The sequence below is a fragment of the Oncorhynchus clarkii genome, unplaced genomic scaffold, assembly GCF_045791955.1.
Source record: "Oncorhynchus clarkii lewisi isolate Uvic-CL-2024 unplaced genomic scaffold, UVic_Ocla_1.0 unplaced_contig_449_pilon_pilon, whole genome shotgun sequence".
Classification (NCBI taxonomy): domain Eukaryota; kingdom Metazoa; phylum Chordata; class Actinopteri; order Salmoniformes; family Salmonidae; genus Oncorhynchus; species Oncorhynchus clarkii.
Genome location: NW_027258055.1, coordinates 1 through 17513, shown reverse-complemented (window position 1 = coordinate 17513; position 17513 = coordinate 1). Strand labels below are relative to the sequence as shown.

General features: G+C 41.3%; 1 protein-coding gene across 1 annotated transcript; it reads right to left on the bottom strand.

The window, feature by feature from the left end:
- Positions 1-3610: 3610 nt before the first annotated feature.
- Positions 3611-15532, bottom strand: LOC139394688 (zinc finger protein 180-like). Its single transcript, XM_071142780.1, has 2 exons — positions 14994-15532; positions 3611-4913 (listed from the first exon to the last, which is right to left on the bottom strand). Exons 1-2 carry the CDS (start codon positions 15361-15363, stop codon positions 4057-4059), a joined length of 1227 nt encoding a protein of 408 aa, XP_070998881.1. The 5' UTR covers positions 15364-15532; the 3' UTR covers positions 3611-4056.
- Positions 15533-17513: the final 1981 nt, after the last annotated feature.

Genomic DNA, 17513 nt, shown 5'->3' with positions numbered 1-17513 from the left:
TGCCACAAAAAAGGACTCAGGAAAATTGCAATTGGCTCAGAACTGGGCGGAACGGCTGGTCCTTGGATGTACACGGAGAGCTAACATTAATAATATGCATGTCAATCTCTCCTGGCTCAAAGTGGAGGAGAGATCGACTTCATCATTACTTGTATTTATGAGAGGTATTGACATGTTTAAAGCACCGAGTTGTCTGTTTGAACTACTGGCACACAGCTCAGACACCCATACATACCCCACAAGACATGCCACCAGAGGTCTCTTCACAGTTCCCAAGTCCCGAACAGACTATGGGAGGCGCACAGTACTACATAGAGCCATGACTACAAGGAACTACAGTATATTTCACATCAGGTAAGTCATGTAAGCAGTAAAATATTTTTTTTTTTTAAACCGATGAAAATACACCTTATGGAACAGTGGGGACTGTGAAAAGAGACACATGCATACACGATAACATACGCACTTTATACACAAACACGTGGATTTTGTGTTGTAGTGTAGTAGCCAGAGGGCGCACACTTAGTGTGTTGTGAAATCTGTAATGAATGTATTGTTTTTTAAAAATTGTATAACTGCCTTAATTTTTGCTGGACCCCAAGATAAGAGTCGTTTCTACCTTGGCAGAGCTAATGGGGATCCTTAATAAATACACATGGACGTGGCGGTGGAGTGGTGGCCTGAGGGAACAACACTGAATGTGTTGCGTAAGGTGTTGTGAAATGGAACTGTCTTATGTTGCTGGAACCCAGGAGCTGTTGCCTTGGTAACAACTAATAGGGTTCCGTAATAAATACAAGATGCTGATATAAGAAGGATTTTATCAAATTAATTTTGACATTGACTGTGTGTGTGTATATATGCTAATTTATCTTAGCTTAAGGACAATACCAGGTGCAAACTGCCAGCCGTCATATACAGTATGGGGTTCATGTCGTGGGCGTAGGCGTGAACCTATATACAGTAAGTAAATACCTTTGGGAAATGTTAAACGCTGTATTGTGAGCTAGCTAGCTATCTGCAGCAGGCCACTGTGTGTAGACTAATGAGCTGCTTGTTAGCTAGCTATCTGCAGCAGGCCACTGTGTGTAGGCTAATGAGCTGCTTGTTAGCTAGCTATCTGCAGCAGGCCACAGTGTGTAGGCTAATGAGCTGCTTGTTAGCTAGCTATCTGCAGCAGGCCACTGTGTGTAGGCTAATGAGCTGCTTGTTAGCTAGCTATCTGCAGCAGGCCACAGTGTGTAGGCTAATGAGCTGCTTGTTAGCTAGCTATCTGCAGCAGGCCACTGTGTGTAGGCTAATGAGCTGCTTGTTAGCTAGCTATCTGCAGCAGGCCACAGTGTGTAGGCTAATGAGCTGCTTGTTAGCTAGCTATCTGCAGCAGGCCACAGTGTATAGACTAATGAGCTGCTTGTTAGCTAGCTATCTGCAGCAGGCCACAGTGTAGACTAATGAGCTGCTTGTTAGCTAGCTATCTGCAGCAGGCCACAGTGTATAGGCTAATGAGCTGCTTGTTAGCTAGCTATCTGCAGCAGGCCACAGTGTATAGACTAATGAGCTGCTTGTTAGCTAGATATCTGCAGCAGGCCACAGTGTATAGACTAATGAGCTGCTTGTTAGCTAGCTATCTGCAGCAGGCCACAGTGTATAGACTAATGAGCTGCTTGTTAGCTAGCTATCTGCAGCAGGCCACAGTGTATAGACTAATGAGCTGCTTGTTAGCTAGCTATCTGCAGCAGGCCACAGTGTATAGACTAATGAGCTGCTTGTTAGCTAGTTATCTGCAGCAGACTAATGAGCTGCTTGTTAGCTGGCTATCTGCAGCAGGCCACAGTGTGTAGGCTAATGAGCTGCTTGTTAGCTAGCTATCTGCAGCAGGCCACAGTGTATAGACTAATGAGCTGCTTGTTAGCTAGCTATCTGCAGCAGGCCACTGTGTGTAGGCTAATGAGCTGCTTGTTAGCTAGCTATCTGCAGCAGGCCACAGTGTATAGACTAATGAGCTGCTTGTTAGCTAGCTATCTGCAGCAGGCCACTGTGTGTAGACTAATGAGCTGCTTGTTAGCTAGCTATCTAGTCAACTTTACATACTATAGCTAAGTGAAATATCATCAACTAGTTAACTTCATATTAGCTTCTTATCTTGATATAGGCCTATTTATCATTGTAAATTAAAAACTCATGCTCCAAATAACAGCAATGGAATCAGGGTGAAAGGATGTTCTGCTCCAGCTGTCAGCTAGGGGAGTATTGGTACTAGTTAGACAGGGTAAAGGTAGTATTGGTACTAGTTAAACAGGGTAAAGGGAGTATTGGTACTAGTTAGACAGGGTAAAGGGAGTATTGGTACTAGTTAGGTAAAGGGAGTATTGGTACTAGTTAGACAGGGTAAAGGGAGTATTGGTACTAGTTAGACAGGGTAAAGGGAGTATTGGTACTAGTTAGACAGGGTAAAGGGAGTATTGGTACTAGTTAGACAGGGTAAAGGGAGTATTGGTACTAGTTAGACAGGGTAAAGGGAGTATTGGTACTAGTTAAAGGGTAAAGGGAGTATTGGTGCAGGGGGTAAAGGGAGTATTGGTACTAGTTAGACAGGGTAACGGGGATTGGTACTAGTTAGACAGGGTAAAGGGAGTATTGGTGCTAGTTAGACAGGGTAAAGGGAGTATTGGTACTAGTTAAGACAGGGTAACGGGGGTATTGGTACTAGTTAGACAGGGTAAAGGGAGTATTGGTACTAGTTAGACAGGGTAAAGGGAGTATTGGTACTAGTTAGACAGGGTAAAGGGAGTATTGGTGCTAGTTAGACAGGGTAAAGGTAGTATTGGTACTAGTTAGACAGGGTAAAGGGGGCATTGGTACTAGTTAGACAGGGTAAAGGGAGTATTGGTACTAGTTAGACAGGGTAACGGGGGTATTGGTACTAGTTAGACAGGGTAACGGGGGTATTGGTACTAGTTAGACAGGGATAAAGGGAGTATTGGTACTAGTTAGACAGGGTAAAGGGAGTATTGGTACTAGTTAGACAGGGTAAAGGGAGTATTGGTACTAGTTAGACAGGGTAAAGGGAGTATTGGTACTAGTTAGACAGGGTAAAGGTAGTATTGGTACTAGTTAGACAGGGTAAAGGGAGTATTGGTACTAGTTAGACAGGGTAAAGGGAGTATCGGTACTAGTTAGACAGGGTAAAGGGAGTATTGGTACTAAATAAATTAAGACTAAAAAAAATATTATTTTATTACAAAGAAGCGTCCCGTCCACTAGGTTATACGTCACGCTAGAAACATCGCCATCTGTTGTCTGGAGTGGGTAACGCAGTCGAGGAAAATATTTGATTTTCAGACAAAGTTTCTTTCAAAAGTTTAATATTATATTGAGACTTACAAAGAGAAGCTTTGGTTCATCAATTAACTTTTGATGAGTGAGAATTTTAATATCAACTTCACATCTACTACACATCTGTATTCTATGCAAATTCTGATTCATTCAGTCAACAGATAATATCAAAATAAACAACTCTATACTGCTTCTACATGGTGGAATTGGTGGGAACATTCATGTTTTTCATGTCAACAACTTATCAATGTTGTTATAAAAACGCCACCACATTTTCATCGTCCTTTAGCTTGACGACTAGTAAACAAATGAACTCAATGAAACAAAACGACTAAATTCAAGAGGTTTCAAAGTTCAAAATCAAGAAATGCTCATTCTATTAATCTATTCCATAATGTACATGGTGCAATATCTAAATCATGTATTCAATCAAATTCATTTAGCGAAAAGCCAGATCCCATCACATCCAAGAGGTTAGAATCAAGAAATCCAAAACTCTATTAATCTATATAATAATATCCCCAAATTATAATGAACAACAGAGGGTTTATAGTTGTATCCATTAAAGTTCATAATCAAAACAAAATACAAATTGTGTTTAATCTGATTTTAGATCAGGTCTCCAGATAAACATTTTTTTTTTTAAAGTTGGCATATTTTTAATGATTTCATATAAACAATATGATTTAATTTGGCATGAACAAAAACACAAATTCTCAGTCAAAAACACAAGTCAGAACACAGCCTCTCTATTCTCTCATGTGATTTCAGGTCCTCTGACTGGGAAAATGTCTTTCCACAATGAGAGCAGTGGTATGTCTTCTCCTCCTGTGTATGTATTCTTTCATGCTTATTCAGATGTCTTAATCGGTTAAATGTCTTTCCACACAGGGAGCAGTAGTATGTCTTATCCCCTCCTGTGTGTGTCCTGTCATGCCTATTCAGGGCCCCTAACTTGGTAAAACTCTTTCCGCACAGGGAGCATTGGTAGGGCTTTTCTTGTGTGTGTTTTGTCTCATGCTCTTTTAGGTTCCCTAAGCGGGTAAAATTCTTTCCACAAAGGGAGCATTGGAAAGGCTTTCCCCCTGTGTGTATCTTCTCATGCTCCTTCAGCCTCCCTAACTTGGTAAAACTCTTTCCGCACAGGGAGCATTGGAATGGCTTTTCACCTGTGTGTATCTTCTCATGCTCCTTCAGCCTCCCTAACTGGGTAAAACGCTTTCCACACTGGGAACATTGGAAAGGTTTTTCCCCTGTGTGTGAACTCTCATGGGTTTTCAGGCTCCCTAACCTGGCGAAAGTCAATCCACACTGGGAACAGTGGAACGGTTTCTCTCCAGAGTGTATTCTCTTATGCTCCCTTAGGCTCCCTAACCAGGTAAATCTCTTTTCACACTGGGAACATTGGAAAGGCTTTTCTCCTGTGTGTTTTCTCTCGTGCTGTTTTAGGTACCCTGACCAACTAAAACTCTTTCCACAGTGGGAGCAGTGGTGTCGTCTCGCTGGTTTGGGCGTCTCTGGGTCTGGTTCCCCTGAAGGACTCTTCCTGCTGTCAGAGTGGGAGTCTGGTCTCTCTCCTGCCAAAGACAAACAGATTATTTTAGTTAAACAGAGACCTGAATGAAATCTCCAAATGATAAAACTGTCTTCCTATGAGGTTTAATCCAGACTAGACACCTCAATAGAATAGTGTCTGTAGTGGTCTGTAGGCCAATAAAAACACTCTTCAACTTGACTATTGTGAAGCAGTATTAGACCTAATGGATAAATAGACTGGTCAGTATAGGATACATGTAATAGACTAGTCAGTATAGGATACATGTATTAGACCTAATGGATAAATAGACTAGTCAGTATAGGATACATGTATTAGACCTAATGGATAAATAGACTAGTCAGTATAGGATACATGTAATAGACTAGTCAGTATAGGATACATGTATTAGACTAGTCAGTATAGGATACATGTAATAGACTAGTCAGTATAGGATACATGTAATAGACTAGTCAGTATAGGATACATGTAATAGACTAGTCAGTATAGGATACATGTATTAGACTAGTCAGTATAGGATACATGTAATAGACTAGTCAGTATAGGATACATGTAATAGACTAGTCAGTATAGGATACATGTATTAGACCTAATGGATAAATGGACTAGTCAGTATAGGATACATGTAATAGACTAGTCAGTATAGGATACATGTAATAGACCTAATGGATAAATGGACTAGTCAGTATAGGATACATGTATAAATAAGTATATACTATTAGTTCTTTCAGATGAGCATACTAGAGCTTTTCCCGTCTATCGGAAGTTGATGCTGTTGCTATGCAACCTCTTGCTAGCTAATTAGCATAACACATAACTAGTTAGACATTTTACGACTTAAATTATGCTTCTTTGCCGACATTTACTGACAGCGGCCACATTCAATGGGTGTTGAGCATACGAGCTGTATCACCACCTGGTACGGCAGCTGCACCACCCACAACCGCAGGGCTCCGCCCACAACCGCAGGGCACCGCCCACAACCGCAGCTGCACCGCCCACAACCGCATGGCACCGCCCACAACTGCAGGGCTCCGCCCACAACCGCAGAGCATACGAGCTGTATCACCACCTGGTACGGCAGCTGCACCGCCCACAACCGCAGGGCACAGCACACATAATGGAACACTGGTCACTTTAATAATGGAACACTGGTCACTTTAATAATGGAACACTGGTCACTTTAATAATGGAACACTGGTCACTATAATAATGGAACACTGGTCACTTTAATAATGGAACACTGGTCACTTTAATAATGGAACACTGGTCACTTTAATAATGGAACACTGGTCACTATAATAATGGAACACTGGTCACTTTAATAATGGAACACTGGTCACTTTAATAATGGAACACTGGTCCCTTTAATAATGGAACACTGGTCACTTTAATAATGGAACACTGGTCCCTTTAATAATGGAACACTGGTCACTTTAATAATGGAACACTGGTCACTTTAATAATGGAACACTGGTCACTTTAATAATGGAACACCGGTCACTTTAATAATGGAACACCGGTCACTTTAATAATGGAACACCGGTCACTTTAATAGTGGAACACTGGTCACTTTAATAATGGAACACTGGTCACTTTAATAATGGAACACTGGTCACTTTAATAATGGAACACTGGTCAGAATGGTTCCATTTTGCTTTACTCATCTCATATGTATATACTGTATTCTATTCTACTGTATTTAAGTCAATGCCACTCTGACGTTGCTCAACCTAATATTTGATATATTTCTTCATTATTATACTATAGATTTGTGTGTATTGTTGTGAATTGTTAGATACAACTGCACTGTTGGAGCTGGAAACACAAGCATGTCTCCACACCTGCTAAATATGTGACCAATGAAATTCATTTGAAGTTATTCTACCATCTCTACTGATCTGCGTGACAAGTATGATTTTCATTGGCACATTTTTTCATGGAACAGTTTCATTTAATTTATAATAAAATATTTAATCTCAAAATCATTGTCATGTGATTAATCAAGATGGTATCTAAATGAAAATGATACAAACCTAAAAAGTAACTTATTTTGCCAAATATGTAAAAAAAAAAAAATACCTACGTAAAGACAACAAATAAAAACATTGCAGACTGCAGTTAGAAAATATCCTGATAAAAATAAATCTCCTATAAATCACATTGGCTACACATGGCCTGTCTGCTAGGAACTGGAAACATTGGCTACACATGGCCTGTCTGCTAGGAACTGGAAACATTGGCTACACATGGCCTGTCTGCTAGGAGCTGGAAACATTGGCTACACATGGCCTGTCTGCTAGGAGCTGGAAACATTGGCTACACATGGCCTGTCTGCTAGGAACTGGAAACATTGGCTACACATGGCCTGTCTGCTAGGAGCTGGAAACATTGGCTACGCATGGCCTGTCTGCTAGGAGCTGGAAACATTGGCTACACATGGCCTGTCTGCTAGGAACTGGAAACATTGGCTACACATGGCCTGTCTGCTAGGAACTGGAAACATTGCCTACACATGGCCTGTCTGCTAGGAGCTGGAAACATTGGCTACACATGGCCTGTCTGATAGGAGCTGGAAACATTGGCTACACATGGCCTGTCTGCTAGGAATTGGAAACATTGGCTACACATGGCCTGTCTGCTAGGAACTGGAAACATTGGCTACACATGGCCTGTCTGCTAGGAACTGGAAACATTGGCTACACATGGCCTGTCTGCTAGGAACTGGAAACATTGGCTACACATGGCCTGTCTGCTAGGAGCTGGAAACATTGGCTACACATGGCCTGTCTGCTAGGAACTGGAAACATTGGCTACACATGGCCTGTCTGCTAGGAGCTGGAAACATTGGATTAACTTGGTCTGGCCCAGAAGATGGTGCTAGTGAACTCACAACATTGTATTAAATATTCTGGGCCCTCAGAGTTTCCTGCCCCAGTGAGCTCTGGACAGACAGACACAGCTGAAGGCCAAGGGATAATTAGTAATCAGGTAGGGCTATTTTCTGACGTTTCCATTGGATGCCGTAAGATGCGATGGATAATTAGTAATCAGGTAGGGCTATTTTCCGACGTTTCCATTGGATGCCGTAAGATGCGTTGGATAATTAGTAATCAGGTAGGGCTATTTTCTGACGTTTCCATTGGATGCCGTAAGATGCGTTGGATAATTAGTAATCAGGTAGGGCTATTTTCTGACGTTTCCATTGGATGCCGTAAGATGCGTTGGATAATTAGTAATCAGGTAGGCCTTTAAAAAAAAAGACTTTTCCATTGAATCAGAGGATGAAAAATAACAAATAAATCACCCTGAGTGGTTCTCTAAAGGGAGAGAGCAGGAAAGATGTTTCTAATCTGCTCCATTGAGGAACTATTGTCATTCTCCATGGATGTAAAAACACACTTTGTTTACTTCCTGTTTGAGGAGAAGAAAAAAAAGACTTTTTGAAGCTCCACAGTTTATTAGTGGTGGTGGTGAGTTAAAACTATCAGATCCCCAAAATGGGCACATTTATATCCCTACATTTGAGGGCCAGGTAGTCTACAGACCTGCTTCTATCAGGTGAGTGTCCTTACTCAAGATTGACAGGAGAGCGCCAAACTAAATTAATAAAATTGACAAAAACTCATAAACGGAATGAAAATACACCAACGTTTGCTTCTCACAAGTGTAGCATAGGTTATAAGCTCTGCAAACAACGTGTCCACTCTGACAACGACACGGGTAATAATATATTGAATGCATTAACAGAAATGACTGTAACCAAACAAACATTGCAGATAATAAATGATGATAATTAAGGGTAAATGTAGAACTGGTGAAATATTTATTGTGGAATTAATAGGTAAATATCCTATAGGTGATATATGTATTGGGGAATTGATAGGTAAACATCCTATAGGTGATATATGTATTGGGGAATTGATAGGTAAATATCCTATAGGTGATATATGTATAGGGGAATTGATAGGTAAATATCCTATAGGTGATATATGTATTGGGGAATCGATAGGTAAATATCCTATAGGTGATATATGTATAGGGGAATTGATAGGTAAATATCCTATAGGTGATATATGTATTGGGGAATCGATAGGTAAATATCCTATAGGTGATATATGTATTGGGGAATTGATAGGTAAATATCCTATAGGTGATATATGTATTGGGGAATTGATAGGTAAATATCCTATAGGTGATATATGTATTGGGGAATTGATAGGTAAACATCCTATAGGTGATATATGTATTGGGGAATTGATAGGTAAACATCCTATAGGTGATATATGTATTGGGGAATTGATAGGTAAATATCCTATAGGTGATATATGTATTGGGGAATTGATAGGTAAATATCCTATAGGTGATATATGTATTGGGGAATTGATAGGTAAATATCCTATAGGTGATATATGTATTGGGGAATTGATAGGTAAATATCCTATAGGTGATATATGTATTGGGGAATTGATAGGTAAATATCCTATAGGTGATATATGTATTGGGGAATCGATAGGTAAATGTCTTATAGGTGATATATGTATTGGGGAATCGATAGGTAAATGTCTTATAGGTGATATATGTATTGGGGAATTGATAGGTAAATATCCTATAGGTGATATATGTATTGGGGAATCGATAGGTAAATATCCTATAGGTGATATATGTATAGGGGAATCGATAGGTAAATATCCTATAGGTGATATATGTATTGGGGAATCGATAGGTACATGTCTTATAGGTGATACTGGTGTACCACCCCCACGACCTCTGAAATGGATTAGTCCACTCAGACAGGTGTCTAGTGTGACACATTTGTTATCATATATTTGCCACTGCTCAACTAACAAAAAATATATTGGTTGACCAACAGCCTATCGACCAAATCAATGGACCAGGTGACTAAATGGGATGAGCCCTAAAAACAATGGACCAGGGGACTAAATGGGATCAACCCTAAAACAATGGACCAGGGGACTAAATGGGATCAACCCTAAAACAATGGACCAGGGGACTAAATGGGATCAGCCCTAAAACAATGGACCAGGGGACTAAATGGGATCAGCCCTAAAACAATGGACCAGGGGACTAAATGGGATCAGCCCTAAAACAATGGACCAGGGGACTAAATGGGATCAGCCCTAAAACAATGGACCAGGGGACTAAATGGGATCAGCCCTAAAACAATGGACCAGGGGACTAAATGGGATCAGCACTAAAACAATGGACCAGGGGACTAAATGGGATCAGCCCTAAAACAATGGACCAGGGGACTAAATGGGATCAGCCCTAAAACAATGGACCAGGGGACTAAATGGGATCAGCCCTAAAACAATGGACCAGGGGACTAAATGGGATCAGCCCTAAAAACAAATACACATAATAAATACCAAATCAATAAATGCAGATCAAACAGTTTACATAACATACAATATTACAAGCAATTTAAGAACAAACACATTCCTCAACAATGAGGTGGAACACTGACTATGAGGAAACCGTCAGGACTACAGACACAGAGAGAGGATGGTAGAACACTGACTATGAGGAAACTGTCCAGACTACAGACACAGAGAGAGGATGGTAGAACACTGACTGAGGAAACTGTCCAGACTACAGAGACAGAGAGAGGATGGTAGAACACTGACTATGAGGAAACCGTCAGGACTACAGAGACAGAGAGGATGGTAGAACACTGACTATGAGGAAACCATCAGGACTACAGACACAGAGAGAGGATGGTAGAACACTGACTATGAGGAAACCATCAGGACTACAGACACAGAGAGAGGATGGTAGAACACTGACTGAGGAAACTGTCCAGACAGTCAGGACTACAGAGACAGAGAGAGGATGGTAGAACACTGACTGAGGAAACTGTCCAGACTACAGACACAGAGAGAGGATGGTAGAACACAGACTATGAGGAAACTGTCAGGACTACAGACACAGAGAGAGGATGGTAGAAAACTGACTGAGGAAACTGTCCAGACAGTCAGGACTACAGAGACAGAGAGAGGATGGTAGAACACTGACTGAGGAAACTGTCCAGACTACAGACACAGAGAGAGGATGGTAGAACACTGACTGAGGAAACTGTCCAGACAGTCAGGACTACAGACACAGAGAGAGGATGGTAGAACACTGACTGAGGAAACTGTCCAGACAGTCAGGACTACAGACACAGAGAGAGGATGGTAGAACACAGACTATGAGGAAACTGTCCAGACTACAGACACAGAGAGAGGATGGTAGAACACTGACTGAGGAAACTGTCCAGACTACAGACACAGAGAGAGGATGGTAGAACACTGACTGAGGAAACTGTCCAGACAGTCAGGACTACAGAGACAGAGAGAGGATGGTAGAACACTGACTGAGGAAACTGTCCAGACAGTCAGGACTACAGACACAGAGAGGATGGTAGAACACTGACTATGAGGAAACTGTCAGGACTACAGACACAGAGAGAGGATGGTAGAACACTGACTGAGGAAACTGTCCAGACTACAGACACAGAGACAGAGAGAGGATGGTAGAACACTGACTGAGGAAACTGTCCAGACTACAGACACAGAGACAGAGAGAGGATGGTAGAACACTGACTATGAGGAAACTGTCCAGACAGTCAGGACTTATTGTCTAAGTTGTTTGGCATAGTGGTCAAAGTAGCCGATTTGTGTTTACAACAATGTTGGAAGTGATGACGTCACAACGGGCCCTTTTAGAATAGTGAGGAAGTGATGACGTCACAACGGGCCCTTTTAGAATAGTGAGGAAGTGATGACGTCACAACGGGCCCTTATGGAATAGTGAGGAAGTGATGACGTCACAACGGGCCCTTTTAGAATAGTGAGGAAGTGATGACGTCACAACGGGCCCTTATGGAATAGTGAGGAAGTGATGACGTCACAACGGGCCCTTTTAGAATAGTGAGGAAGTGATGACGTCACAACGGGCCCTTATGGAATAGTGAGGAAGTGATGACGTCACAACGGGCCCTTTTAGAATAGTGAGGAAGTGATGACGTCACAACGGGCCCTTATGGAATAGTGAGGAAGTGATGACGTCACAACGGGCCCTTTTAGAATAGTGAGGAAGTGATGACGTCACAACGGGCCCTTTTAGAATAGTGAGGAAGTGATGACGTCACAACGGGCCCTTATGGAATAGTGAGGAAGTGATGACGTCACAACGGGCCCTTATGGAATAGTGAGGAAGTGATGACGTCACAACGGGCCCTTTTAGAATAGTGAGGAAGTGATGACGTCACAACGGGCCCTTATGGAATAGTGAGGAAGTGATGACGTCACAACGGGCCCTTTTAGAATAGTGAGGAAGTGATGACGTCACAACGGGCCCTTTTAGAATAGTGAGGAAGTGATGACGTCACAACGGGCCCTTTTAGAATAGTGAGGAAGTGATGACGTCACAACGGGCCCTTTTAGAATAGTGAGGAAGTGATGACGTCACAACGGGCCCTTTTAGAATAGTGAGGAAGTGATGACGTCACAACGGGCCCTTTTAGAATAGTGAGGAAGTGATGACGTCACAACGGGCCCTTATAGTGAGGAAGTGATGACGTCACAACGGGCCCTTATGGAATAGTGAGGAAGTGATGACGTCACAACGGGCCCTTTTAGAATAGTGAGGAAGTGATGACGTCACAACGGGCCCTTATGGAATAGTGAGGAAGTGATGACGTCACAACGGGCCCTTTTAGAATAGTGAGGAAGTGATGACGTCACAACGGGCCCTTTTAGAATAGTGAGGAAGTGATGACGTCACAACGGGCCCTTTTAGAATAGTGAGGAAGTGCCGTGAAAGTGAACGAAGACAAAAACGTTTAATAGTTTAAGAAGTAAAAGACACCAAAGAGGTGTAGCCAACCAGCCACACTATTCCAGACCGATCTGCACGTTTTTAAAGTTTATATGACGTTTCCAGCTTAAACGTGAAGGAGTAGCGTTCCTAATTATAATAATAACTAAATGGTCATTTTCCATTACGAAAAATTGTGTGACTTGCTTCAGGTCTTTTAAAAGTGTTTATTAAAAAAAGAAAAAAAATCCCTCAGTGGAAAATGTATATAGTTACACTGTAGTTGAATAGCCTGAACATGTGAAAGATGGTTTGGTGTCTCTAGCTTGAAAGGTATCCTGAGTTACATGTAATGTTGGTGGGTATAAAAAAAGGCAGGATAATGTGGACTCTGAATCACTCTGAAAAGGCAGGATAATGTGGACTCTGAATCACTCTGAGAAGGCAGGATAATGTGGACTCTGAATCACTCTGAAAAGGCAGGATAATGTGGACTCTGAATCACTCTGAAAAGGCAGGATAATGTGGACTCTGAATCACTCTGAAAAGGCAGGATAATGTGGACTCTGAATCACTCTGAAAAGGCAGGATAATGTGGACTCTGAATCACTCTGAAAAGGCAGGATAATGTGGACTCTGAATCACTCTGAGAAGGCAGGATAATGTGGACTCTGAATCACTCTGAGAAGGCAGGATAATGTGGACTCTGAATCACTCTGAAAAGGCAGGATAATGTGGCTTCTGAATCACTCTGAAAAGGCAGGATAATGTGGACTCTGAATCACTCTGAGAAGGCAGGATAATGTGGACTCTGAATCACTCTGAGAAGGCAGGATAATGTGGACTCTGAATCACTCTGAGAAGGCAGGATAATGATTAGTGATTAGAAAAGCTTTAGGTTATTTGGGGAGAGAAATAGTGATGAGTATTTTTTATGGTCGTTGAAGAACCATGTAGAATAGGTTCCTATGGAGACCTACTGATAAACTAACAGTGATCACTGAAAAGTACTGTACATTTTTTCCTGAAGACAATGTGTTGTTTTCTAGCTTGTTTTAATGTATGTATGGCTGCGATATACATGATAGTAGTGGTAGTGACTGGTTATAGTAGTGGTAGTGACTGGTTATAGTAGTGGTAGTGACTGGTTATAGTAGTGGTAGTGACTGGTTATAGTAGTGGTAGTGACTGGTTATAGTAGTGGTAGTGACTGGTTATAGTAGTGGTAGTGACTGGTTATAGTAGTGGTAGTGTCTACAGTAGTAGTGGTAGTGACTGGTTATAGTAGTGGTAGTGACTGGTTATAGTAGTGGTAGTGACTGGTTATAGTAGTGGTAGTGACTGGTTATAGTAGTGGTAGTGACTGGTTATAGTAGTGGTAGTGACTGGTTATAGTAGTGGTAGTGACTGGTTATAGTAGTGGTAGTGACTGGTTATAGTAGTGGTAGTGTCTACAGTAGTAGTGGTAGTGACTGGTTATAGTAGTGGTAGTGACTGGTTATAGTAGTGGTAGTGACTGGTTATAGTAGTGGTAGTGACTGTTTATAGTAGTGGTAGTGTCTACAGTAGTAGTGGTAGTGACTGGTTATAGTAGTGGTAGTGACTGGTTATAGTAGTGGTAGTGTCTACAGTAGTAGTGGTAGTGACTGGTTATAGTAATGGTAGTGACTGGTTATAGTAATGGTAGTGACTGGTTATAGTTGGAAAAGTAGGTGGATGAAAAGGACAGCTGGAACATATGAAAATTGGTTTGTTGTATCTAGCTTGAACGGTTCAATAGTTTACTGGTAGTGGGTTATTTTATGTAAATGTATGCACATTTATATAGGTTAGTCGATAATGGATTGAAGTCAGGATAGCCTAAACATGTGAACATTGGTTTGGTGTATGTAGCTGTACTTGTGGTGGTCAGTAGCTTTGTGGTTGTGGTCAGTATCTGTAGTCAGTAGGTGTGTTCTGTGGTAGTCAGTAGTTGGCGTCAGTAGGTGAGGTCTGTGGTAGTCAGTAGTTGTGGTCAGTATCTTTGTGGTTGTGGTCAGTGTCTCAGGTTCAGCCTAATCGAACTACCTCCATGTTTTGAGGATATACAGTGTTATTTTACAATTACATTGTTCACAAACAAAGGAGTAAAAAACAAGCTTATATTTTGGGTTCGGAGTTCAGTGGACATTTATAAATTGTATTCTCCAAGAATCAATGGCGAGGCCCAGAGCCAGATATTAAAACGATATATTAATTAAATAAGGGCAGTTTGCGGCCCTGCTTTTAAGACGGTACTCACTGGTGTTAATCAAATCTTCAGTCTTCTCTCCTTCCTCTTCATCTCCCAAAACGTCTTCCTCCTCTTTTCTTAAGATAGCCACCTCTGCCACTACAAAGGGTTCTTTCTCTTCTTCCACTGTGACAGTCTCTATCCCCTCTTCATCTTTCACTCTAAAATGTTCTCTCTCTTCTTTCACTGTAACATCATCCTCTTCTTTCAATGTGACACTGATCGCCTCCTCTTCCTCCTCTTTCATTCTGAAAGCTTCTTCCTCTCCTTTTACTGAAACATCCTCCTCTTCTTTCATGACAATGTTCATCCCCAGAGCCTCTTTCTCCGTCCAGCAGACCTCCTCTTCTTTAACAGGAGAGTAGCTCAGTGAACTCATGGTCTGGGATGTTAGCTAGCTAGCGGGTTAGCATTAACGACTAGCCTGGAGCTAATCTAATTTATCCAGCCAGCTAGCTACCCGATTTACAACGTAAATATGAAATTAAATGGGGCAACTAGCTATACGAAAGAAGTATGTTTTAAAACACAGAAAAATATACACTGAACGCGTCTAAAGAGCTCCAATGTTTCGGCTATGTTGACTAGCAAGCTACCGAGATAGCTAAACAAGCGATGTTAATAAAGAAGCGGCCCGTCCATTAGATTAGACGTCACACTCGGCAGCGTCGCCTTAAAGACGAATAACAACATCCAACATGGCGCCTGGTGCGGTTGCTAGGTGATTTGTAGCGCAAACGCAAAGCCCTCTATATGTAGATGTATATAATGACTGTCCAATAATGGTGCATTCTTTCCACATTTTATTTCCATTCAGACAGAAATATGTTCCATGAATTAAATCATTTTTTAACATTTTTTATTTATTTTTACAATCAGCACATTTTACAATCTGACATGGTGGAAAAATACTGATGGTAAGATTCATGAGATGGTGAATGTTTTTTTAAGTCAACAATTTATCAATGTTGTTATCAAAACAACAGCACCCTATTTTCATACAACAACGACCTCTGTCATTGCCAACAAAGGGTATATTGTGTATTGTGTATTGTAAATATTGTGGGGCGGCAGGGTAGCCTAGTGGTTAGAGCGTTGGACTAGTAACCGGAAGGTTGCGAGTTCAAACCCCCGAGCTGACAAGGTACAAATCTGTCGTTCTGCCCCTGAACAGGCAGTTAACCCACTGTTCCCAGGCCGTCATTGAAAATAAGAATTTGTTCCTGACCCTGGTTAAATAAAGGTAAAATAAAAAAATGCAAATATTGAATTCCAAATACTTAAATAATCCTACACAGTGATTTTCTGGATTTTTTTTTCTCCTTTTGTCTGTCATAGTTGAAGTGTACCTATTATGAAAATTACAGGCCTCTCATCTTTTTAAGTGGGAGAACTTGCACAATTGGTGGCTGACTAAATACTTTTTTGCCCCACTGTATATTTTTTAAAAACAATTAAATATTGCATTGGTCATGTGACCTAGTGACTTCAAACAAGGTTCAGAATGTCCCTTCAATAGGCCTACACATTGCACACCCTTTAGTTGGTCAATTCTCATCTCACGCGATTTTACATTAATTTTGTAAACTTTCAAATTTCAATAGCCCCTTGAGCCTCAAACTGCTGTCAAACTACCTATCTACCGAAAATCTGCATGAACCCTTCTAGTCAGAAGAGGTGATAAATAGGTATACTCTCTCTGGGCTGAAGAGGTGATAAATAGGTATACTCTCTCTCTCTCTGGGTTGAAGAGGTGATAAATAGGTATACTCTCTCTCTCTCTGGGTTGAAGAGGTGATAAATAGGTATACTCTCTCTCTCTGGGTTGAAGAGGTGATACATAGGTATACTCTCTCTGGGTTGAAGAGGTGATAAATAGGGTTGAAGAGGTGATAAATAGGTATACTCTCTCTGGGTTGAAGAGGTGATAAATAGGTATACTCTCTCTCTCTGGGTTGAAGAGGTGATAAATAGGTATAAGAGGTGATAAATAGGTATACTCTCTCTCTGAAGAGGTGATGAATAGGTATACTCTCTGGGTTGAAGAGGTGATAAATAGGTATACTCTCTCTCTCTCTCTGGGTTGAAGAGGTGATAAATAGGTATACTCTCTCTCTCTGGGCTGAAGAGGTGATAAATAGGTATACTCTCTCTCTCTCTGGGTTGAAGAGGTGATAAATAGGTATACTCTCTCTTTCTCTCTCTCTCTCTGGGTTGAAGAGGTGATAAATAGGTATAAGAGGTGATAAATAGGTATACTCTCTCTCTCTCTCTCTCTCTCTGGGTTGAAGAGGTGATAAATAGGTATACTCTCTCTGGGTTGAAGAGGTGATAAATAGGTATACTCCCTCTCTCTGGGCTGAAGAGGTGATAAATAGGTATACTCTCTCTCTCTGGGTTGAAGAGGTGATAAATAGGTATACTCTCTCTCTGGGTTGAAGAGGTGATAAATAGGTATACTCTTTCTCTGGGTTGAAGAGGTGATAAATAGGTATACTCTCTCTCTCTGGGCTGAAGAGGTGATAAATA